The sequence below is a fragment of the Bradysia coprophila genome (genome assembly GCF_014529535.1).
Source record: "Bradysia coprophila strain Holo2 chromosome X unlocalized genomic scaffold, BU_Bcop_v1 contig_130, whole genome shotgun sequence".
Lineage (NCBI taxonomy): Eukaryota > Metazoa > Arthropoda > Insecta > Diptera > Sciaridae > Bradysia > Bradysia coprophila.
Genome location: NW_023503296.1, coordinates 114,865 through 139,358, shown reverse-complemented (window position 1 = coordinate 139,358; position 24,494 = coordinate 114,865). Strand labels below are relative to the sequence as shown.

Here is a 24,494-nt window from a genome sequence, read left to right as displayed (position 1 = left end):
TACAATACATGGAAAATTATGAGCATTCGACAGAACTTTCTTCAGAGTTTGTACTATGAAAAAACTCTGTGGAAAAGGATGCTCTGACAGAAACAGAATGTTGGAAAGCTCGAATATAATTTTGTCTGGCTCCAGGACGAGGACGAATCGAATTTTTGAAAAATGGTTCAGGTTCACGCAGAGACACACTGGCTACCTGATGGCCAATCGGGCAACCTCTGAAGATAATTTAAAATATTTTTACCGGCAATAAAAAACAAAAACAAACCAAAGTCCATTTGGCTCAGCCCGATCGCTTATTATAGCCACACCGGGCATACGTTCATTTTTACACGGAAATAGGAGAAACGAAATATGAAATGAATATTAAAATTGAAAGCCATGTCGATCTTCAATACCATTTTTATTTATATCGTCTGCTTTCATTGATGGTTACAAAATTTACACACTGATCAACAACATTTCATTTGAAATTTATCACTGTCAACCGAAAAGTCTTTCAACTTTGGATGCCTTCAACAGATTATAAATATGGGAAAAAATTTGTTGGTTTTTTTTTCGTTAGCCAATTTGGGATCATTAATTCATTTTGGATATTTATATGAAAATAAAATTAAAATCAATTTACTTTGAGGGGATAATTTGTTTAGTTTTTTTTTGCACACTGAATTTAACATTTTTGTCCTTTATTAACTTTTGTTCGTCCTTTATGATCGTTTAAATAAATTTTCTTTTCTTATTTTTTTTAGGCTGAAGATAACTTTTTTTGCAGTTTGAATTTTATAATATATCTAATATTCCTAATATTTTTTTTTTGTTTTCAATAATATAATCCTATAAATATTGTACACATTCATTTGTATTCTTATACAATTATATAATATATATTTCCATATCGTTCATCTTCTTCTTCTTAAGTTTTTATTTTTAAATTTATTTTTTATTTTCTTTTGCATTAATTTTTAGTCAGTAATATCAACTTCGATCTTAATCCCGAACCACTCCACACATTCGGATTAGTGACACCAATTTTAAGTTTTTTTTATTTTGAGATTACTTTTCCCCGGTCTATTTATTTCATTTGTCGTCACCCCTTTCTTCTTTGTTTTTCTTTCTTTTTTTAAATAAATAATTTTTTAATTTAATTTTAAAAAAGTTCTACCTATCTAACCTAATTTTAAACTTTATTCATTTTTATCATTTATCAACAAACACATTAAGCTTATTGTTTATTATTTTTAATCAGGTTTGTTTATATATTAATTTTAATTATTTGCGTAGAATAGAAATTTGAAAGAAATCCATTTGTATGTAAAAGTGTTTTTCTTGTTTTTCTTCTATTTTTTTTTTAGGAAACCATAAGCCAGATATTGCTTTATGAAAAATATAGTCATCTTGCAGTAAATTAAATTGTAAAAGCTTTGCACAATATCACAAAGATGAATAATTTGGTTCGTCCAGAATGATACATTTTTTGGTAAGACGAGAGCTTGATTGCGTTCGGACATTCATCTTGAAGAAACGGTTAGTCATCTACTTTCGACAGGAAAGACATGAATAAGCTCTGGCTACTGTCCCCATTAATAGCGGAATGTATCGTCGGTTTCACGAAAAACAGAAGTAGAGTTTAAAATGCGATGAAATTTCTTTGTGTTGTAGACAATTGATAAAAAGGATACTTATTTACTACTTACTATGTGACGAAGAAGTCGATAATCTGAGGTTTAGGACGTTGATAGCTTTTTTTGGAATGATAGTAAGACTAATTAAAATCCAACTCTCCTTGTTTTTAAGTGCAGCCTTTTAAAAATGTAACGGTTGTTCATTCAAATCTTCGCTTAAACAAGTCGATGTTTTTTCTCATTTAGAAGAACCAATCGAATGCTTATTTAATAAAATCATCTAACTTCTGTGAACCTGAACAATCAAGCATTTTGTTTATAGTGCTCAACTCACAGACAAAATATTTGATCAGACAGCAGAGAAATTTTTCCTTCAACGCTTCTCATACTGTCTTGGTCATGCATTTTATTTATGAGCTGCACCATAAATATGTGCCCACCAACGTAAAACTTATGCTTTTTGCCGTAACATTGCATATACGAGAGGTAGAACAGCGGTATAACAAATTGTGATGTTAGTAACAATGTCGATAAGAGTCAACATTTTCGCTATGGTGTCAAGATCAATTATTCGATCTATATTTTCCGCATTAGTGACGAAACGACAAGGTCAACTTTTTTTTGGAGACTGTGCCATTCTTTATCAGAAAATGATATTGGATTCGAAACGAAGGCAGCGAGTGATAATACGTTTGTTTATTATCGAACATTTGACCTGGTAGAATGGTTTTCATTCTATGTGCCTGAAGACTATTTTAGTACATTTATTCGACATCTATGCAGATGAGTATATTTAATTGTTATTTCTTTTTCTGAAAACTTAGGTTTTAGTCCAGACAGAATTAGGTAATAGATAGACAATAGACAGAAGTGGGTAATCATTGCTCTCGATGATAATTGTGCTGATATACAAATAAAATTAAAAAAAAGTAGATCGATGACACTCTTCACCTGTGAACTCATGAATGATGGGTGAATTGTTTCAATAAATAATTTGTTATTCCTAACTATAGCTAATTTAATTTCTTCTTTTCAATAATTTTCTTTCTTTCTTTCTTTCTTTGCTTTATAAAGAATATATATTTGAATTGATTGAGTGGTGAAATTATGCTTTGTATTCAATTCAATTGGTTTTTTATTAATTTTTTTTTCTTCATTAAATTTTTGTAATATAGGTCCTAAATATATATAATTTCTTCTTATATCTTCAATAATATCCATTTTGTTTTGATAATGTGAAACCAAAAATCGAAATGAAATCAATTAAATAATGAAGAGCTGTTATAATTAAGCTTTTCCTCAAGCTTTTCTTTTTCGTATTTTGCTCTCAAATGAATATGTACTCCATTTTCCATTATAATTAATAATTACTTTTTCTTTCATCATTTAAAAAAAAATCTTAGCTCAATAAATATATTAAATATAACTCATCCTAGGCCTTTTTTCAATGATACATAAAAAAAACTAATTAATATGTGTGTGTGACTCAGATAAGTTTGTCTATAAAATAATTTTAACATTTATGCTTTTCGGAATGTGTGTGTGTGTATTACAATAAAACAAATTTACTTACCAAGACTTAAGTTAAAGAATTTATTATTTATGGAGTTTTTGATTTTTATTTTAAAAAAATACGAAATATCAATGATTCCGTTTTTTCACAGTTTTGTTTCTTTTATTACAATTGAAAATCAGTCATGTGTGTTTCTAGTAATAACAATCAAATTTTCGGCAGATAATTTATCGATTATACAAGGAATTAGTGTTCACTAACGCTAAGTTTACAGTCAGTCGTGAAATGAAATTTTGACAGAAAATGTATGTACTTTCTGTCACTTTCTTCGCTAGCAGTGAAATAATGAAAGATTGTCCATACATTTTCCGAAAAACGGCTGACTGTATACTTTTAGCTTAAGTTTGGATAATGACGCGTACTCTGATTTTTTGTAAAGATCCATAGCAAAATTTCTCCCAAAAATAAACCATTCGCATTAAACCGAAAGGCGGTGCGAGTGCGATTGTAACTCTAACATTCTGTTTTAGTGTAGTTGAGCCATAGCCATAAACACCCAACAAGTTCATCGAACCCGGATTTGCATTTTATTTGTGCAGATACATATTGCAGAGCTTATCACAGAAAATTACCGAAATGTACAGAAAATTGACTGGAATGTAACGAAACACTTTTCGGTAAATTTATGGCAAATTTCCATGAGTCCTAATAATTTCAGTAAATTAGATTACCAATAATAGGCTCTGACATTGGTCGAAGAGAATAAACGCGAGTCAGGTAGAGCAAAATACCAAAAAGAGTCGAGAATTTTCTAATTAAAGGCAACTAAAATAAGACGTTTTCGCCTGTACGCTAAAATTCTCTAAGCATATACGTCTCTGTGTACACTGATAAAAAAAAATCGTCAACATACGTCCAGTATGTATGTAATGGCTGGCAGACAGCTTCATTTTTGCCTTACTTCGGATATGTATATTCCAACGTACATGTCCGACGTATAATCATACATACTGCTCGTGACTATTCGTGTCATTCGTATGTTTATACGTCGAACATGTACGATATACATGTCAGACGTTGGAATATACATGTCAGACGTTGGAACAGGCATATCCGAAGTAAGACAGAAATGAAGCTGTCTGCCAGTCATTTCATACATACTGGACGTATGTTGACGAAATTTTTTTATCAGTGTAGCATTCAGTCCCCGTTATGATTGGTTAAAACGGTAAACTAAGGCTGAACGGAGGCAACTCGAAAGGAAAACGAAGGCTAAACGAAAGCAAAACATAGCCAAAAGGAAAGTTAAACGAAGGAAAAATTGAGGCTAAACGACATTTGATGTCATAGTAACGGAAGGTAACAGAGACTATTTGAGGTTGTCGTATTAAAGAAAGTTTAAACTTTCTTGGTCACTTAACCTGTTGTTACAGACTACATGCATACAGCCAGTATTATTATCGAGTCTATTACTTCTCGATAAAGGTATTTTTAATCTATTGATTTCAAATCTTGTACTTCCATTTTTTTTAAAACGATTTTTATATTATAAAGGACCATATTACACAGAGCTTGTCATTTTTGTGTCGTCGTTATCGATAACAGATGAATAAACTTTCCCTTTAAGCTTTTTTGTTCCACTAACTTTGATAACGAAATTTTAAATCTGGTGACATTACACTACGGTCTCATAAAACGTTTCGTTAAAGTTCGACAATAATTACCTGCAATCGATTCATTATCAGTCGCTTTAAATTGATTGATTATTCTGTGAGTGAATGTCGGCATTTTTTATTTTGTATCCAAAAATACATTTCAATTTTTTAAAATTTTCGATTGTTTCATTAGTTGGTGTGGTGTATAGAAAAATTTATTGATAATTTCCATTGAAAACTTTTTCTATGTTTTTCAAACTGTTACCATCAAAATGTTTTTGGCAAATGTGGTGTATATGTTTCTCTCTTCTTTTTTTTGGTTTTTTGTTTATTATTTTGGTTCTTTGAAAATGGTTTTATGAAAAATATATTTTTTTTCTTCTTCTTATGTTAAATTCGTGTTCATTCTGTTGTTCATTCATAAAAAAGAAAAATGAAAAACAAATGTAACGAAAGGAAGTTAACAAAATGCAATTAAAAATTGTGAACTTAAAATCAAATATTTTTCGATGTGTAGCTTTAACAAGAGTTATGAAAATCGAAACACAATTTTCGGAACTGGATTTAGTAAAATCTCTTTAAAAAATTGTAGTACGAATACGAACCTCAACAATTCGATTTACAACCGCTTTTATTTTCGTCGCAAATGTGATATTATCGAGGGGTTAACTACTACCAAAAATTAGTGACAACAATTTGACTTTGGTTGTATGGCTATCGGAAAACTCCGTTGACCTGGAGAGGCGCCACAGCTTTTTCAGTACTTTATCCTTTGCGCCTATTTTCTGGTAAGTGTCCATAAGATGTCATCGATGTGAAGGTCGTTTGCAAAAAATATTGTGCTGACATTAGTAATTTTATGAGAAAATGTACTAGAAGTGTAATACACAAATCCACAAAAATCTATTACATTTGAGCCTTAGTTTCCAAACAGAATTTCCCTACATCAACTATTTCGTAGCTGAAAAGACTTCATCCGTATTCCACAGGTTCGACTACATAACATGTATTTCTTAGATTTTAAAGTACGTGATTTCGTATTGATATTAAATACTCAAAGTTCTAAGAAAGAAACAACAAAACTGGTCTCAAAGTACCAATTTTGTTGTTAGTTTCTTGGGACTTTGAGACCAATTTTCGACCAGGGTTATTCGCAATTTATTTGAATGATCGCGTGTACGTTAGTAAATTTTAGAGTTATTCTGTAGTTTCACATCGATTAAAAGTATTACTTGTCGAAATGTCCACATTAATTCTACCTATCTGAATTTGACTGAAATCGGTTTCTTTTCATCTACTCTTACAATTACTTGTACCAACAATTCCGTAAATGGTTAACCCCTCGGTCTTAAGGCAGTCGTAAAGTTCAAAATTTACTTAGAAATACAATAATTTTCAGTGAATCTATAATGTAGACATGTAAGTACATAAAGTAGTAAAAATAAATCTAGCGTTTGACTTAAGATATTATCGGTTATATTCAAGGAAAGATCACTAAGAAAGTTCAGGTTTTTTTGTTTTATAATATTATAAATAACGTAAAAATACTGATTTCTGATTTTTGAGGGTGTTTGACCGCAGAATTCTTTTCAAAAAGTGACACATGAATCAGTCGTAAGCTAGCTCAGGTCGAAATAGTAGCCAAAAAGCATTTATTTTTTGCTCACTGTTTCTGGCGTAACACAAATAAGTATAATAAAAAAAAACCGAGTAACTCTTCGCGCTAGATTTTCGTCTAAAATACGGAAATTCTGTCTCATAGTATGTTGTAATTAATCAAGTTATCAAGCAAATTATTAAAAATAGATTGGTTTTCATTAGTTTATCATGCACTCTATAAGAAATCTAATGATTGTGATGTTTCGAAAGTTTGTCAACTCAATTGGACTTAAGAGACATCGACACTTAGCTAAAATTGGAGCCTACATTTGCGTGTCTCGTATTTCATTTTTGATGATATCTTTTCATCAGAATCCTTTTTGAAAAATGGACGACCGCAATAACGACCACGAATGTGTTAGCTTTAAACAAAAATTAGTTTTGGTTGCAGTCGTTAGAGCAGCTCTGAGAAAAGTCAGCAGTTTTCTGCTCAGTTTTCTCAGACCTGGTCGAACTCCTTCAAACAAATCTATATTCTGTTGAAAGCTAACACATTTGGGTCGTTATTGCGGTCCTATATTTTTGAAATAGAATTCCGGTGGAAAGATATCATCAAAAACCAACTAAAATCTATTATTTAAAAAACGCCCAAATGTATGCTTTTCAGCAAAGCATCGATGTCTGTAGTGTTTAAGGTCGGATATAGCGATGTTTGTCTCGATGTTTGTTGTGAACCAATGAATTTCGAAGTTCTTGTGCGAAAGCTTAAAACCTAGCAACGACTGGTTTTCTTAAATCCACAAAAAAAGTGGTCATTCTAAAATTGGCTTACATAAAATGGGACCATATTGACATGTTCTCAAGTCAACTACAGAATCGCAACGGAATGCATCACTTATTTCGCCGACTGTATTTTAAAGCTTTTAAAGTTAATACTGAACTAAACCACGAACAATTGAAAACTCTTTACTGCATTGATAAATCTGTATCTGTATAAATGTTTGACCACTTTGTGTGTGTCCAAACAAAGTAAATTACTTGTAACACCCTGCAAGACATTTCTCTTGAGTCTTTTTTTTAGAGAATTTTTTAGATTTACTGAGAGCCTTTCGAAAATATTCTTGAAATTTCTACTCAGGAGGACGAACAAACAAATTTTCAGTTTCTAAATTTTACATTCAATTTTTACAGACTGTAAAGACTTCCCGGGAAGCAGATTCGAAACTTTCTCCATCAGCGAACAATGCAATGCAAAAAACAATGAAAAGTCACTCTCTTCGTTTGAGTATTTACAGACTCTACCGATTAATCTATCTGTCTATCTATATATGTTCGTTGGGAGTAACAAATGTGTAGAAATAGAGAGATAAACAGAGAGTTATTAAAAGTGAGAAATAACTAAAAGTCAGTTGATATACAACTAAGTGAGCCAATACAGAGCGACGCATTCGCCTCAACGACACCATTCATAAAATCAGATGAGCTGTCCATTTTGGATCGGTAAAATTGAATTTTTTTTTCCAGTGGCATTCCAATATAGCAATTCATCACAACAAGCATTTGATGTAAACACTATCGTTGAAGTGCCAATTTGGTGTGTAAATTAAGTGTGGCTGTAAGCTTCTATGAATGAACATTTTTAAAATCTTGGAAATCTCGCAAAAGTTCGTCTCATTCTCTGCGATTGTGTCGAATGAAAAATTGAAACAATGTTGTGCAGCGGCTAACTCGTACATTCCTTATTTTTGGCAGTTGTCAAAAATACTATAGCGGGCTCTTTTGCAAATACCCAATAAATTTGCTTCAAGTCAAGTTCAATTTTTGCTTTGATCAATTAGTTTTGGTGATTATTCCAGCAATCATTACGCACTACATGGGAATAGAGATGAGTCAAATTGTCAAATTCACTTTACACACATTTTAATAGTTGCTTTTGTTAGTAGATGCACAAAACCACGACAAAGTAAGGTTAACCAGGCAGGAGCGCTGATTTGACTAGGGACCTGAATAATCCAGTAGCCCTCTATTTTTTGCGAATAAAATTTTTCAATTTATGTCAGTGTTCATTTTTATCCAGTGTATTAGGTCCCTTATTTGACGTTTCGAAAATGAACCGCTCCTGCCTGGTTTATTTTACTCTGCCGTGACAAAACTTATTCTACAAAACTGGTCCATTTAGTCAACAACATACATTTTCTATTGAAATTTTAATTGTCCAAATAATATGGAAACCATTGATTTATGATGACTAGAAGGTACATTCATCTCTCAGAAATTTTACCTTTTCATTAACGAAGTGACTATTCGCACGCGCGTGCGAATAGTCTTTCCTTTGGCCGTAGGCTATTCGCACGCCGCGTGCGAATAGTCACTCTTATGTTTGTTGACTATTGGGACGCGCGTGCGAATAGCCATTGTTACAGGTGTGGACTATTGGGACGTGCGTGCGAATAGCCAAACCTACAGGTGTAGACTATTTGTACGCGATACAAATTCGTGAAACATGATTTCACGGCGCGTAAAAGATTGGATATTGGCTTTCAGCAAAACGGTGTGTGAATAGGTATTTACACTAGTTTTATGAGAGTTTAAATGACCATTGCCATAGCTGATCCCCATAACTTACGGTGCAACGGCCTACAGCATCGGTCAATCAGAAATATGATACTTATGCACAAGATTCGATAGCTAATAGGACCTAGAGTTTTACGAATCCTCAGGCTACATGTAATGGGATAATCTAAACTTCGCGTTTGTCATGATGTCTAAATAAGTTACGAATTCAAGCTGACACAGCACTAACAAATCCACTCTTTAAGCCAATATATTTTTTAAAATTTCGACCCTCCTGACGTCGTAAAATACCGGTTTCTTTAATTTTTCTATTTCAAAAAACAACGCTACTATTGCCTCCCCAAAGCAATGGGTGGGTCGAATTTTTACTTCGATTTTATTTTAATTATTCATCTCAATAAATTTAATCGCGAAGGAGAGTGGATTGATTTTAACATGTTAGCCAGCATATTACAGATAGTGTCTTGTTCACAAGTGAAAGTTACCTGTGCTATTTTTGACCGACGTTTCAAATTGTCCAATGATGACAAACTGCTGAATTTGTATGGAGAAATGAGGTTTTTCTCACATTGTTCGTTTTGAACAACAAATTTCACGGACCGTGCTACAAATTATGATAGGACATTAAATTTTCGAAATATTTATTGTGAAATTTTCCGTGAAATAAAGAGAAATATTGACGACTCCGCTCTACCTTTTTTTAGTGCGCCTGGAAATTGAATATAAGTTGTATTGAAAGCAACTGTCATACATCAGTCTAAATTGAGACTATTTTGAAAGAATGCGGAGAAAGTAACATATCAAAAATGAAGATTAAAAATGGGCAAGAACAGTTATTCCCTTTAAACAATGACACTAAAAAATTGTATTAATCATTCAACTGATCAAAATTCTCATTTACACACTCAAAAATACAGTGTGAATACATAATAATAATTTCATTTATTTGTCATAGAGACCCTGAGCTCATCTTCACACAACGTTTTCTTGAAAAGCAAGATCCATTTAATACTGAAGAATCATGCTACAAGTTGTAGAGCCGATCCTACAGGTGGAGACAATTCGGACGCGAGGCAAATTCGTGGAATATGATTTCGCGCGCACGTCCCAATAGTCAACAAACATATGAGTGACTATTCGCACGCGGCGTGCGAATAGCCTACCGCCGAAGGAAAGACTATTCGCACGCGCGTGAGAATAGCCTACAACCGTAAGAAAGACTATTCGCACGCGCGTGCGAATAGCATCGGCCTTTCATTAAGGCAATTCCCGACCCGAGTTTAAACTTTTATACTCGAGTATAAAGTTTAAAGTAGAAAATTTTGACAGAACTAGCATATTGTTGAACGACTCAGTAATTTGATAATATTTACCACCAAAGTGTCGTCGGATCTTGATTTTATTGATGAAATCTGCAGAGCTCATATTTCTGAAACTAGAGGCAGTGAGCTGGAAAAAATTATTCGTATATGTAAATAGTTATTGACAATCCAAACTGTGCTCTCATGGGAGCACGTATTCGACGTGCAATGTTTTTAGTCGTCATTCAGTAGCGCTACATATAGGTGAATAAATTTTTCCAGCTCACTGTCTTATGCTTTAGAGACAATACTGATTTCATAAATAAAATCAAGATCCGATGATACTTTGGTGGTAATTATTATCAAATTACTGAACCATTCATCGATATGCCAGTTCTGTCAAAATTTTATACTTTAAACTTTATACTCGAGTATAAAAGTTTAAACTCGGGTCGGGAATTGCCCTATTGCTTTTATTGTTTTGATCAATTTTTTGTATTTTAACGAAATCCTTTTTATTATTCATGATAACTCAAAGTAAATACAAAAATACTAAAAGTCAAGTTCTGAGAGATGAATGTACATTCTCGTCATTATAAATCAATGGCTTCGATGTCCTTTTGACAATTGCTATTTATTTCAATAGAAAATGTTTTTGGCTAAGTGGACTGGTTTTGTAGAATAAGTTTAAAAAATTACTAGAATGATCACCGCAACGGCGCAACTAATTGAAGAATGCAAAAATGGAACTTGAATTGAAGCAAATTTATTCGGCATTTGAAAAAGAGCCGCTCATAAATTCAGCTAATAGTTCTTTTGACCACTCAGTTGTCACAACTGCCAAAAATTATGTAATGTGGATTGCACTTAGTGGATCTATTTAAAATTCTCAAGAGTGGCAGCTGGTTTTTAAGAATTAGTCACTGTACAGCAACTAAAATAAAATTTATAGCGGAACTGGGCGAATCATCTCTTTCAATCGATCCATAGGTTTCTTCCATCGTACGGTAAAAACGAATTTTGACAGGCCGAAAACAACTGACTGTCATCCATTGAAGCAAACATAACCGCAATTTAAACAAATTTGTTCGTTAAAACTGTGGATGACGATTGACATTTTGAAAGGCCTTGGAAGAAACATATTATTGTGACAAAAGTGCTAGAGTTCTTTGTTCGTGTTTTTTTTTTTTTAATTATTTCGCTCTCCTTGAGCACTCTCTGTGAACAAACTAAAAACAAAACAAATAAAAACAAACAAAAAACGCTGAATGATAAGGGAATTTGTTTAAATGAACAGGAAAAAGAAATGAAAAATAAAAAACAAAAAATTTGAATAAATGTCAATTTAATTAAAAATTTTATATAAATGTTTCACTTGATTTGTATCATTGTTTTCTTTTAAGTAATTGTGTTTTTACCTATAGTTCATGTTTTCGTTTTTTTTTTTTTGAGGTCTGTTGTTAAGAAAATAAAAATGCAAAAGTCTGACATGAAATTACAATATTTTCAAATTAAGAAAAAAAATTAATTCAGAATTGGGAAAACTAAATTTAATTTAAAAAAAGTTATGAAAGAAGTTATAAAATCTAATTTAGCGTATGATAGTTTTGTGTTTTAAACGTAGCGTACATTTACAAATTAATTTTTTCTTTGTAAAAATTATAATTTTCATTCTGTTTGAATTATCTCTTACTTCTGCTTTCTCTTTTTTCTTTCTTTCGTGAGTTTTCGTATTGACATCTATAATTCAACTTTGATTACAATTCTATCAGATTTGAATCTTCATCTACCGTTTACACATTTTCGTTTTTGTTTTCTTTCATTTAAATTTTCTGTTGAATATAGTTTTCTCTAATCATTGTTTTGGTTATCGTTAGAGTGTTCAAATCAATTCAATTGAAATAAGTGGTTACGAAATCTATACATGAAAACATAATATAAATAGAATTTCACAAATGCCATCAATGCTTAATGCATTGCCGGATGTTTCCATCTTATTCGTATCAAGATGTGAAAATATTTAAGAACAAAAATTGGAAAAAGTTTTACAAATTAATTTCTACCTCTAGTTCTCATGTTCTTGTCATTATTTTTTTTTTCTTTTAGTTTTTATAAGTTTTAGCTTGAGTTTTGCTTCTGTGGTTGTGTGTAATATTGTTTTAGATAAATCCATACACCTGGATTATATTGGAGATTTTTCAATTATTTTTTTTCTTCTTTTCTTTTAAATTAATTTTTTTTTCTTCAATTGTTGTGTCGTAAAGTTGTCATTGTTGGTAGAGAAAAACAAAATGTTCACGCCTGGGAAGTAACAACGGTTTGGCAATATGGACACTCACGCACAGTAGCTGCACAAACATCACACAGAACATAATGATTACACGGTACTAATGTCACTGATCGATTATTTTCTTCACAATTCATGCACTTTGTAGCCGTTTCCGAATATAATACTTTTTCAACTTCCTCCAAATCGGATCGCAATTTTGCCTGTTGATTGGAAATGAAAATCTAATTTTAATAATATTTCGCTGAGCGAATACCAATGTGATTTTCGGGGGTTGGATTTTCACGTTTTTTTTTCTTTTCTTTAGTTTCTATTTTCGTTTTGAAATTCCACCACCAAATTCGTTGATGAAAATATAGTTGCGTGTCTAACACACGTTTCGTGATATAGTTTTGTTGATGTCAATGGGATCGTACCGTTCGATTTGTTTTTTCAATTTAAAAAAAAGTTTCTACCGATACCGATTGCACATTCCGATTTCAATCGGTCCGTAAATCAGTAGTTCAATTTTCCTCAATGTTTGAAGAATTGATACGACAAAAGATAGCCATTGCTAATGTTGCATTTATAGAAAAATCCCCTATTGAAGTAAAATATTTTAAGCCACTAAGAGTAGCTTGAACAACTGAAGTAATAGATTTTACGTGTCACGTCAATGTATGTGCTCATTTGAAATTGCCTAATCACATAAAGCGAATGAAGCGTATGTTCGTGGTTCTTCTTCAGATTGGGCTGGGCTATAACCACCCGTCAAAATATTTTTTTTAACCACAGACGTAATGTAATATACAGCTTAACGCCTGCTGTTTCTAGACAATAAATTTTGAAAGTAAGCTCTGATTAGAAATCCGTAAGTATTTCCGAAGAATAGAGTTCAATTGAATGAGCCAGTTGAGTGCTTCAGTACTGGTAGAAACGAATGCGCCAATAAAAATAGAATCGGTCAGCCATTTAAATAATTCGGAAGAATCACTTATGCTTGATCTGTGGAACGTCATTCGTGAAACAGAGTTTTAAGAGTTCATCGAACACACGGACGAACACACGATTTTTGGCATTGTTAATCCCGTCCCCATATTTCACAAATTTTTTGCATGACGTGTCACACATAGTGATTCCCCCGACTTCGTTCGTGTGGACGAGCCATTATAAGTAAATGTACGTTCTAAGCTTGAATGGTAAAAGTTGACTTGACATACCTGTAGTCCTTTCAATTTCTGCAAAGATAATCCTCTAAGATCTCCTCTCGGAATGTTGGATCCATTCTGTGAATTTAGTTGATCAAATTTTTCGGTTAACATTTGTACGCGGCTTAGAGCCTCATCTCGTTGCTCTTCAGCTAGTGCCACCTGAGATACATTTGTTTCAAGTCAGCGAAATTACGTTCACATCGTGTAGCAAAACTATAACAATTTACCTTTCGATTACTTTCATCTACAGCCGTTTTCCACGCTTCACATGCTTGTGTTGCCTGCATAATGCTGATTCTATCTTCGAAGCGCATTTTTTGTGCATATTCCTCGCGCAGTCGAGTCATTTCGTTCATACTAGGATTGGTCATTATTGATGGTGACATAGAGAATGGTTTGCTATGTTGTAAGCTATTCTCAAATAAACTATTTCCGACCGAATTTGAATTTGATAATTCGTCTCGCAGTGTATTTAATTCAGATATTCTAAAGGAGGTGGTTTTTTTGTTCGTTTTTTTTTTGATTTGGAAAGAAAAGAAAAGAAAAATATTTGCCAATTAGAACAAAAGCAATTTTTTTAAAAACAAAAAAAAATAAAATTAAAAATTTTAAATGGAAAGGAGAGGAACTAATTTTGAAAAAGGTGGTGATGCAGCTGATTGTCACCCAGCAAAAGAAAAACTTGCAAAAAAATCTTTTCAATCAATAAAATCAAAAATTTTCTCATTAGCAGCGAAATAATAAAAATCAACAAAATTAAGTCCGCCGGATTGTGGTGATTCAAGGTTCATCATTGCATCAATTGCAAGTACACACAGGAATATTAAATGTCTGGGTTTGCTGGAGAGGGCGAGCGGAGACCAAAGACCTGATTTACCAGCCAGTCCCCACATTTTCCAAAAAAAAATTTAAAAAAATCAGAATATGTCGACTGAGTCGAAAAGTTCAGGTAAATTTCAGAAAAAAAAAATCTGATCTGCCTTGTGTCTGGTTATGACCACATGGAAAAAGCAGATTTCAGTGTGCAGACTCCTGCATCTGTTTAGGTTGAAAAGCTAGGAAAAATCAATCGACAGCGGTCAACAAGACAAATCTGAGCTGATCTGAACCTGATTTAACCGAACGTGGCAGATCGGTTTCGATTGGTTCGTAACATACCGACTCACGTAAATCGCAAGGAGAAAGTTACGTTTACGGAACCGTTAAGGGGAAATGAGCCAAATCTACTGATGATTAAGGGTGATATCGCCAAAACTTGAACTAATTTTGGTGAAAAAAAATAAATTGTTCGGCTATCCGGGCAAGCTATAGCTCGTTTGAATGTTCTTTCAATTCTAAGAAATTGGTATCTTTTACTTTTTCGGTTAGTTTCCCATTTTCGGAGTGAACACGTGAAAGGTGATAGCCTGTCAAAGGGTAGAGGAAACAGTTTTTTTTGTGATAGCTCAAGATATACGTCTGTCAAAGGCCTATATTCATACAAAATTTCAACTTTTAGAAACATGTCTATCTTGAGCTATCACAAAAAAAAACTGTTTTCACTACCCTTTGACAGGCATTCACTTTTCTCGTGTTCACTCCGAAAATGAGAAACTAACCGAAAAAGTAAAAGATACCAATTTCTTAAAATTGAAAGACGTTTCAAACAAGCTGTAGCCTACCCGGATCACCGGACCATTGTTTTAGAATTGGTTCAAGTTTTGGCGATATCACATAACCAGCATCAAATTAAAACGAAAAAAATGACTAATTCAGCGTTACAACTACTCTAAATCACCCCGATTTTTATTTTTGGCTAAAAGTTTCAAATCAAACAATGAAACAGATCACACTGCATCACCAGTGTCGACGTACTTATTTGAGCGTAAAAAAGACAAGGAAAACCCTTGTTGGAAAAAGAAAAGAAAGGAAAAATTCGACCCAACACTTTAGCTAATCCTCTACCTTATCCTACAATCTACGAACGCTTCACAAACATATTCAAGTAAAGTAAAACATTTTTCGTATTTACCTAAGCTCTGGACTAATGGACAATGCTTCTAATCCCGGTGATATCAAATGTGATTGATAAAATAAATTGTCCGTGGTTCCAAATGAATTGTTGATTTTCGGTGCCGAACCACTAATATGACTGAATGGATCCGTGATGGAAAACATGTGCGAATGATTATTCGGGCTAAAATTACTTAACGAACTACCCGGAATGTTTACTGGTGCTGATGTATTTTGCAGGATGCCTACATCGAGTCGAAGAGAGAGAGAGAAAAATCGAAAAAAATATTAATTGTCATTCGAACCTCGCCACGCCAAAGGATCATTCATTCATAAAGTTTGTCACGCGGCAAGATATGGTTGAAAATCTGATCGAAAGAGATCGTCCACGCGTGACACACTTTATGAATGATGTCCAAGCGATAAATCAATATTTACCAGATATTGAATTCGACATCGAATTGGGTATGTTGACTGGTTGTGATGAATTCTGTAGTAAACCGGTCGAAGCAAATCCAGCCGATATTGAGTTTTCTAAGTGACTTAAATCACGTCTAGCTAAATCATCTAAATTAGCTGTGGATAATCGGTTAGCATCAAATTGGATAATTTCACTGTTAAATGAACATCGATTCGACTCACAATATTTGCCCATGGAACCGATAAAAGTCATACACATTCGTTTCCGTTGTTCTTTTTCTAGCGGACCTATTGTTGGATCATTTTCTATCGACAGTAACTAGAAAGAGAGAGAGAGAAGATCAAGTGTGAACAACAATTTGAAACGGAAATGATATCGTACGGTTACCGGGGACTTCCCGGTACAAAACCGTTTGACATTGCTAGATTGTGTCACTTACTTGTTTTGTCAAATCGGGATTAAAATCTGGAAACGGATTCATTGCGTTAGATAATTGACCGTTCGCTGACGATTGATTACAATTACCGTTCAAGTTGTTTTGGTATATATTATGTTTCTGTTGTAGCTGCGCCCCAGGGGCTTTGCTATGAGAATGATTTGACCCTACACTTGATGTACTAGCTGATTCACAGCTTTCACCACTTCCGTTCAATATCTAAATGATCAAAAGAAAGTTTTTTTTTTGTTTGGTAAAACAATTTCAAGTCAATCAGCTGACGAAACGTTCGGCCAACACTTACATTATTCGAATCGGATCCTAATAGTTTGTCCTTTTTTCCATCCAATGGTAATACGTTTGATATTATGTCACCTAGAGCTAAATTAGCTGACGGGCCGTCTAGATCTCTAGGCGGTACTTCCTCTGTCAAAATATAGGCTAGCAAATCAATATACAAACATTGACTTTATGGAAAATCACAATTTTCTTGACTACGTTAAGTTAAACCAAAAATTATTTGAACCAAAAAAAAAGAAAAACAAAAATCAAAAAAAGCAAACCGAATGCTTCTGAGTGTGTATACGATGAACGAGTTAATTGAAATTCCGTTTGCAGAAGCAAATCGCAGGAAAGCAGAGAACGTTACTTCAATAATTCTATTAGTCCAGCGGTCTAGCCCATCTACTGGGGTAACTAAGGTTTCTAGTTGTTTCAGGCTAGGTCCACCTGTCATGAAACTGTGAATCAATAGAACCGTCTCGGTTCGAGCTACAAGTGTCCTGTCCACTAACGAGTGTGCGGTATTTGAAAACTATGACTGTTATAGTTTTCAAATACATAAAAATGGACCCGTACGAAGGGTGTAGGGTGTAGGGTGTAGGGTAAATCTCGGTAAATTTCGGTAAACATCAGTAAATTGGCCCTGGTAAGCTGTCCATAAAAGACATGTATCTCGAAACTGCTTTGCTTATACACTAAACCATTATAACTCGAATGGAAAAAATGAAAAAAAAACCTTTTCTCTAAATCCGTATGTTTGATACCATTGTGCTCAAACGAACAGAACAATTCTCTAAGTCTCATTTTTCTACCTATCATTACACAGCCGACTAGCTCGCCTCAGCAGGGCCTTTTATTGGGAATTTCAATTTCAATTTTAATCTTAAAATTCCTAAAAATTCTTGATAATTTCCAACAACATTCCAAATAATACGCTCTGGCTTCAGTCCGTGAACCCTAAGTTCTGATCTCGTTTTTCGGACTTTAAAAAATCCCTAAACGGTGTGGCCAATAGCTTTCATTTTCTCACTGTTAATAACTGCTTTGGTTGCTGCAGATGTCTACGGAAAGACTCTGCGCAGCCCTCTGATATACCATTTTTACGGCAATATCTAGGTATCGGTATACCTACTTGATCATTTTTGAAGGATCTTTGAACAACCAAGGTTTCTTCCTAATCAACGATCCGAATTCGCCCTGTCACCGAAGTAATGCTCAGCCTATAAGACTTCGTACCGTCTAAAAATATTGAGACTGTGGTCACATAGGTATCGACCTCTACTAAAATATGTCTGAGAGCAGTACTAATTTATGTGATAAAGCACGATGTCTGTACCACATGCAGTCACATCAAAAATTTTCATTTTTTGGATGCATTCAGACCGCTACTGAATGAATTGAAAATACTGGAATGATTTAATGGACCTCGGATAACTCGACTTTCGTAGAATTATTGAAACATTTCAACTCTTTCGCTGCATACAAGGAAAAAACGTTTCGAACAATCGGACTTGGTTAGCTCAATGTTTCCCGTAAAAAAATATCGAATGAGCCTCAAACTTAACCAGCAAAAATATTGATTGATGCGAGCTGTCCGACAAAACGCGTCTGCTTATTTAAATGTACAGAAAGCAAAAAGTTGGGGAGTTCAAACATATTACGACCAAAATTTGCAGACGATTTTTGTCATAACAGCTCGCAGTGTCGAATGCAAAATAAAGACGAAAAGAAACTTACGTTCAACATGTGCAAAAGCACAGAAGACGCTACGAGGACAATAACCAGCCTGTTGAACGTCATTACATTTTGTTGATTTATAGATTTCCGGATGAAATTGCTGCTCCGTCCGAGTGTGACAATATTGACAATTATCGCCAGCTTCACAATTGGCTGGTTCACCCCATTCTTCGCCATGTTTTACATTCGGACACGGTGTTGATCTGAAAATCCATATCTGAGTACTCGTCCAAAAAAAAGTAATTTTTATTGACTGGAATCGAACCTGTAACTGAATTTCCGTGGACTTCGTCTCTTGTCCTTACTGTTATGATATTGAGGACATGCATATCCTTGTCTACATAAACGCGGTGGCCGCTTGCACGGTTCCGTTTTATAATTTGTCAATACGTGATTAGTGTCCTGCCATTTCGGATCTTCGTTCATTAAATTCCGTTCCTTGTCGAGTGCATTCGGAACGTTTATGAGATCACCATTCGTTTCAACCGTTTGCGATGACTCAATTTCTTTAATATCATAGACAGCTGGCCGTTGATCGTGCAAACCATGGGCGAAGGCGCAATGATGACCATTTTTGACGCAATAGCCACGGGCATCCGTGTCATGGACACACATGCACGTTTTATAATAGCGCAAATGATAGCGGCGTTCTGTGTCACCAGCTGTGCGATGTAAAAACGGGCATCTGGAAATAACGGTTTTGATGGTGGTGAAAGTTCTTGGCTCGAAAATCGAGAATTTCTAAGCGACAACTACAAATCAACGAAACATCCGTAGTGTGAACAGAATATGGTCATCACATTACGATCTGCATGCACTCTCCATGCTTTTACGTAAATAATTATTTTGCAAATAGCATCCGTGATAAGCACGACGTTTCGGGGCTTAAAGGTCACACATTAAAATAGGTACTGAAGAGCTTTGCGTGTAATACGACCGCTGTTGATATTTGCATTGAATGTTGGAACGAATTTGTTTGCTGACTTTTTGTCAGATATCGGTAAAATTTATGGGATAAATGTCCCTCCAGATCTACCGTGTACGGCCGAAATTTAATTGACTAAGATAGCCATTGGCGACAACATTCACTCTTGCCTAAAAATGGACAAATTAACCATACAAGATCTACGATAACAGAATGTCTACCATCTGGGACAAAATGTAGTAAAAATTAAATTATCTAATGTTGTGACATTGGCTTGAATTACGACGTAGTATATCGTCTAACGCAATACATTCAGAGCAAATTGGAATTGTATTTCAACCAGAAGTTCAAGGTCACAAGTGGTCACAATGCAAACATTTTCTTATTCGAACTCATCAACAGCATCTCGGAACGATGTTATTTTCCTTGGATTATATCCAAACTCACTTCTAATTCGCAAGAAAAAAAATAAAAACAAAATCGACGAAGAAAAACCTTTTAAAAATCGTCTGCTGATATATTTAGATAACAAGAACGGGGAAAAAATTGTTAAAAATTTACCGCGCACGTTTTCATTATGATCTAATCAATTGCACAACACACAACTGTATACATATTAAGGTGGTTAGTATTTTGATAAAAAGCAAAAATTCATTGCCATTAAACTGAAAAATCCAATTAACTTGTTTGCAATCGCTTGATAAGAATGATAAATAAACAAACACCAAGCTAATTAAATATAAGGTGAAACCGAAACCGAAATGAAAAATTATCGTTTTAATGAATCATGGACAATAATAATATTGTCGCACAAACCATACCGGTATGAAAATAAACAAAAATAAAATAAAAATTTTGTTTACAAAATATACCGGTCACGAGAGCGAAGAGCCCCAATACACCTCTTTCTCTTCACGCACACCATCAAAACAAAAAATAAAATTGGTTTTCTGACAGATTTACGTCAAATGAAGCCCACCAACACAACATAAGCACACTCACAAACAGAACACATATTTGTATATATATGCAACGCCACAAACAATCGAAATACTTTTTTTCCACTTCTTTGTATATGAAATCCAATAACAAATTTTTTTTTTCTATTATTATGAAAAACTCACTCATCTCCATCTGGACAAACTCCTGTTGTTTCATCATATTTAACACAGTAATTATCGGCACTATAATTGAATGTACCATCTCTTTTTCGAACAGGACGACGGCGTCGTTGATTCATAAAATGCCAATTGAAGCATATGAATGGTCTATGTTGGTTGCATTTGTGTTGCAAAAATGACTGACACTGTTCCACACGAAATTCTTTCAAATAACTGGAAGAAATAACACAAATTACACATCAAACGTTGCACCAAGAATGGATCATTCAATTGATCCACAATTATTTTCAATAAATTGCAATACTAACGTGTAATGATTCGGTTTTTCGGGGCTTGTTGTCAACAAAACTTGTTTGGAATTATTGTCCGCCGCCATTTTTACGAAACGGTTATCGTCGTAATAAATACCGAACAAAAACAACGCTATCGTTTTTATTGGAAAGACCAAATGTTAATTGGAATTAATGCGAACGAATTCATAATAAACAAAATTACCGATATGCGTTCAAGCAGTTATAGGTAGGCCCGAATCACTTTCTTTATGAGGAAATTACTTTTTTAGTCGTAATAATAATTAATAGTCTGATAATATTTCCGAACGAACATTCTATACTTGACACCCCAATGACATTAAAATGAAACATAAAGAAGCTTCATCTGCTTTATCGTTATGCAACACTACTTTATCGGTTATGCCTTCTATTCGGAATGGATGCTGTTCGGCGCCAACATTAGAAAAAAAAGAAGTTGCATCAAGTTACGCAATGTCCGTCGGAATAATTTTGCATAATTAAGTTGCGTAATGGCTACCCCAGTAGTAGTAAATATTTACTGTGTAATGAGAACGTGTGATTTTACATATGGTGTGGATGTATTGGGTGTATTAACTGTTCCAGTTGCGGGAGACAGAGAGAGGAGACTAGTTTCGCAAGTTGAGATGAATTACTGCAGGTGTATTAAAATCCAATTGGAAACAGTTAAGAGGTTCCGAGCGTACGCTGAAATTGTAGCCTAAATTTCTGCGTTTCGAAATTTTTGATCGCTGATATCTTTTTACGAGAGACCCTTTTAAAAAATGTACGACCACATTTTCGAGTAAAAATATGTCAGCTTTAAATAAAAATTAAAATTGTCTGTGAAAGTTTCATGTGCTTTGAGAAAACTGTACCGATGCCCCAAATTTGCATCAAAGGTACACTTTTCTCAAAGCACATGGACCTTTCACAGTCAATTTTATTTTTTATTCAAAGCTGACATATTTTTACTCGAAAATGTGGTCGTACATTTTTTAAAAGGGGCTCTCGTAAAAAGATATCAGCGATCAAAAATTTCGAAACGCAGAAATTTAGGCTACAATTTCATCGTACGCTCGGAAGCTCTTAACCGAATATTTCCACTTAAGTTATGATATTCTCACCACTACAATTCGATTTTCATTTTCTAATTGTTTTTGCCTTTGAGAGATTTGTGTGATTAAATTTTAAGCTGGTCCGTTTTACGCTCACTGATCATTCTAATAAGTTTGTACATGTGACTATAATATAGGAGAAAAGCGTCATTTCAGACCATGTTCTTTAAGATTACACATTAGACTAATGAACTTATAGGAAGTTTAGTTATAGACGCATGATTATAGTAGATTACTATACCAGGGAAGTAATTTGATATCTTTTATCCAGATAATATTTGATTTGAGGGCTTCAGCCCGAGGTACTTTTACTCATCGTGATAGTAGATATCAAAATATTTCCCGTGTGCAGTATGCTATTTTAATGTACGAGCGAGGTAATGGGTTTTCCCAAGGAAGTGAATGGCCCTATTACCTCCCGAGTAAAGTAAACAATTCACGTCGTAAGTGCGCCTTGAATTTCAAGTGAACGATTCGATGAAAAAGTGAACTGAAAAGCAAATTTCAACGTTTCCTTGTATGAAAATGACGCTGCGTTAAAAAGTATCACGTACTTTCCATTTTGAATTTCGACCATAGTTACGGCGTCAATTGCATTTTTCTTAAAAAATTTATTTTAAATGTTATTAATATTTTAGATTCATAGTCTTATTTCCAACCCAACTTTGAACGTTTTCTGCGATTTACTGGAAGACTGGTACTGAGTGGCGTTTTATTTGACAATAATATTCTAAGCAAAGGCTTAACGAACTTTATTATCAAAAAAAATACAAATTACGAATATAATAATAATGTTTCACTTGCAGTAAGTGTTTAGCCTAAGGACGGCTTTTCAACTTAATTCAGCGTTAATGTGTTAGTTATTTATATAAATGGCGACTCACGAGCGAGAGGGCGAAAGGAAAACTAGACAAAAACCTTTTCTAATACTTGACTTAACTTAAAAACTAAAGACTACAACTGACAGACTTAATTTTACAAACAGGAGGATTAACTGGTGAGAGGACGGGGGGAAGGGGTTCTAAGCAAAGGTTTAAGCAAAGCACTGTTGCAAAATAATAAATGTCAAAACCAAACCCGACTCCCAAACCCAAGGCTGTAAACTTGGGAGAGGGCAAGCAGATCGCCATTTTATAAAAAATTGACCACATCATCACGTCAACAAAAATCATCACAATAGGTGAAATTTAAAAAAAAAAATTTAAGCGCACTTACGGCGTGAACGCTCGGAAATGATTTTGGTCAATAATACACCGGACTTTAGATAAATAGACTCATTCCGTTTTCTACCTTCACATCAACAGGTAGAGAAAAAAAAATTGTTCGAGTTGCACGAAACAAGGCTGTAAACTTTGGTGAGGTCTCGTAGATACAGATGCTGGCGATCTTCATGACCTCCCCAACATTCTATAGCCTTGCATGAAATGCAATTCAATTTTGCCCCACAGTTAAGCTCTAGGTTCTGAATGACCTGGATAAGTCTCTCACAGAAGCAAGTGTTACGTAATTTATGTCAAGCCCCTGATATGTTCTTCCAGAATGTTGATTTAGATCGTCGTTTCTGGTTTTCATTGTTTATAAGAATCTTTAACAGAAAGCCTTGAACTCTTGTTTTAGGTGATGTTTATAAATTACGTAACGGAAAAAGTGGTTGACGGTGCATATATTTCTTTGAATCTGATACATTTTACGCAATTTTTAAACTAAAGTTTGTTCCAATCGACACATTTATTGATGATCTTCATTGTATACAACAAAACAATCAAATCAAAGTAAATATTTTGATGCTTCAGACGAGAGCCGAGAGTACAAATGTCAATGTCAATTTTTGACATTTCTTCACTTTCGGCTCTCGTCTGAAGCATGAAATAGTCATTTGTGTACCTGATTTGCACGATTAATTTTAGGCAATTTCGCGAGTTGTAGGCCGAACGGATTGAGTGCTTGAAATCAATCGTCCAAAGCAGGTACACATGTGAGTTTTCATGCAAAGTACCGAAAACTCGAGAGAAAAATTTCCCTCATTTTCGACTCGAAGCATGAAAAACGTAATACGTCACGCGAAAATGAAATGCCCTTGTGACGTAAATAACTATTCAATCCTTTTCAATTTGACGACTTAACGAAACGACACCGAAAAATTTGAAGCGATTTTGAGTGAACCATGAAGCATTAAATTATTCCCCCTAATACGACCCTGCTCAACAACACTAATGATTCCATGAGTTTTCTCGGTTTTATCGATAATTATTTACAGAAACATCCAGAACGTGACTTCTATTATGCAATTTTCAAATATTTTGTTGTTTGTTTAATTGTCCATTGAAAGAAGAATTATGAGAAAAAAATAATTTTTCAATTCGATGAGTATCGTTGTGCAGCAAAAACAAAAATCTTTGTTCGTTTGTAATTTTTCCAGCTGGGACGATGA

At 34.0% G+C, this 24,494-nt stretch overlaps 1 protein-coding gene and 1 long non-coding RNA gene across 11 annotated transcripts; one reads left to right on the top strand and one right to left on the bottom strand.

Moving 5' to 3' along the window:
* The first annotated feature begins 1,216 nt into the window (after window positions 1-1,216).
* LOC119067961 lies at window positions 1,217-18,860 on the top strand. Its single transcript, XR_005086067.1, has 4 exons — window positions 1,217-1,451; window positions 1,622-1,625; window positions 15,428-15,438; window positions 18,850-18,860. It is a non-coding gene; the product is annotated as an uncharacterized LOC119067961 (long non-coding RNA).
* LOC119067958 (RING finger protein unkempt) lies at window positions 11,963-21,303 on the bottom strand. Of its 10 annotated transcripts, none has more exons than XM_037171283.1 (14): window positions 21,151-21,302; window positions 20,964-21,078; window positions 20,659-20,868; window positions 18,875-19,294; window positions 18,610-18,812; window positions 16,895-17,031; window positions 16,594-16,809; window positions 16,376-16,472; window positions 16,172-16,309; window positions 15,753-15,978; window positions 13,969-14,227; window positions 13,751-13,900; window positions 12,604-12,775; window positions 11,963-12,537 (listed from the first exon to the last, which is right to left on the bottom strand). In XM_037171283.1, exons 2-14 carry the CDS (start codon window positions 21,029-21,031, stop codon window positions 12,509-12,511), a joined length of 2,325 nt encoding a protein of 774 aa, XP_037027178.1. In that variant the 5' UTR covers window positions 21,032-21,078; window positions 21,151-21,302; the 3' UTR covers window positions 11,963-12,508. The 10 variants fall into 10 exon arrangements, with proteins under 10 accessions (XP_037027178.1, XP_037027183.1, XP_037027186.1 ...); XM_037171288.1 differs by having other exon boundaries at window positions 11,963-12,775; window positions 16,594-16,619; window positions 16,680-16,809; window positions 16,895-17,016; XM_037171286.1 differs by having other exon boundaries at window positions 12,294-12,775; window positions 16,594-16,619; window positions 16,680-16,809.
* Between the last annotated feature and the right edge of the window lie 3,191 nt (window positions 21,304-24,494).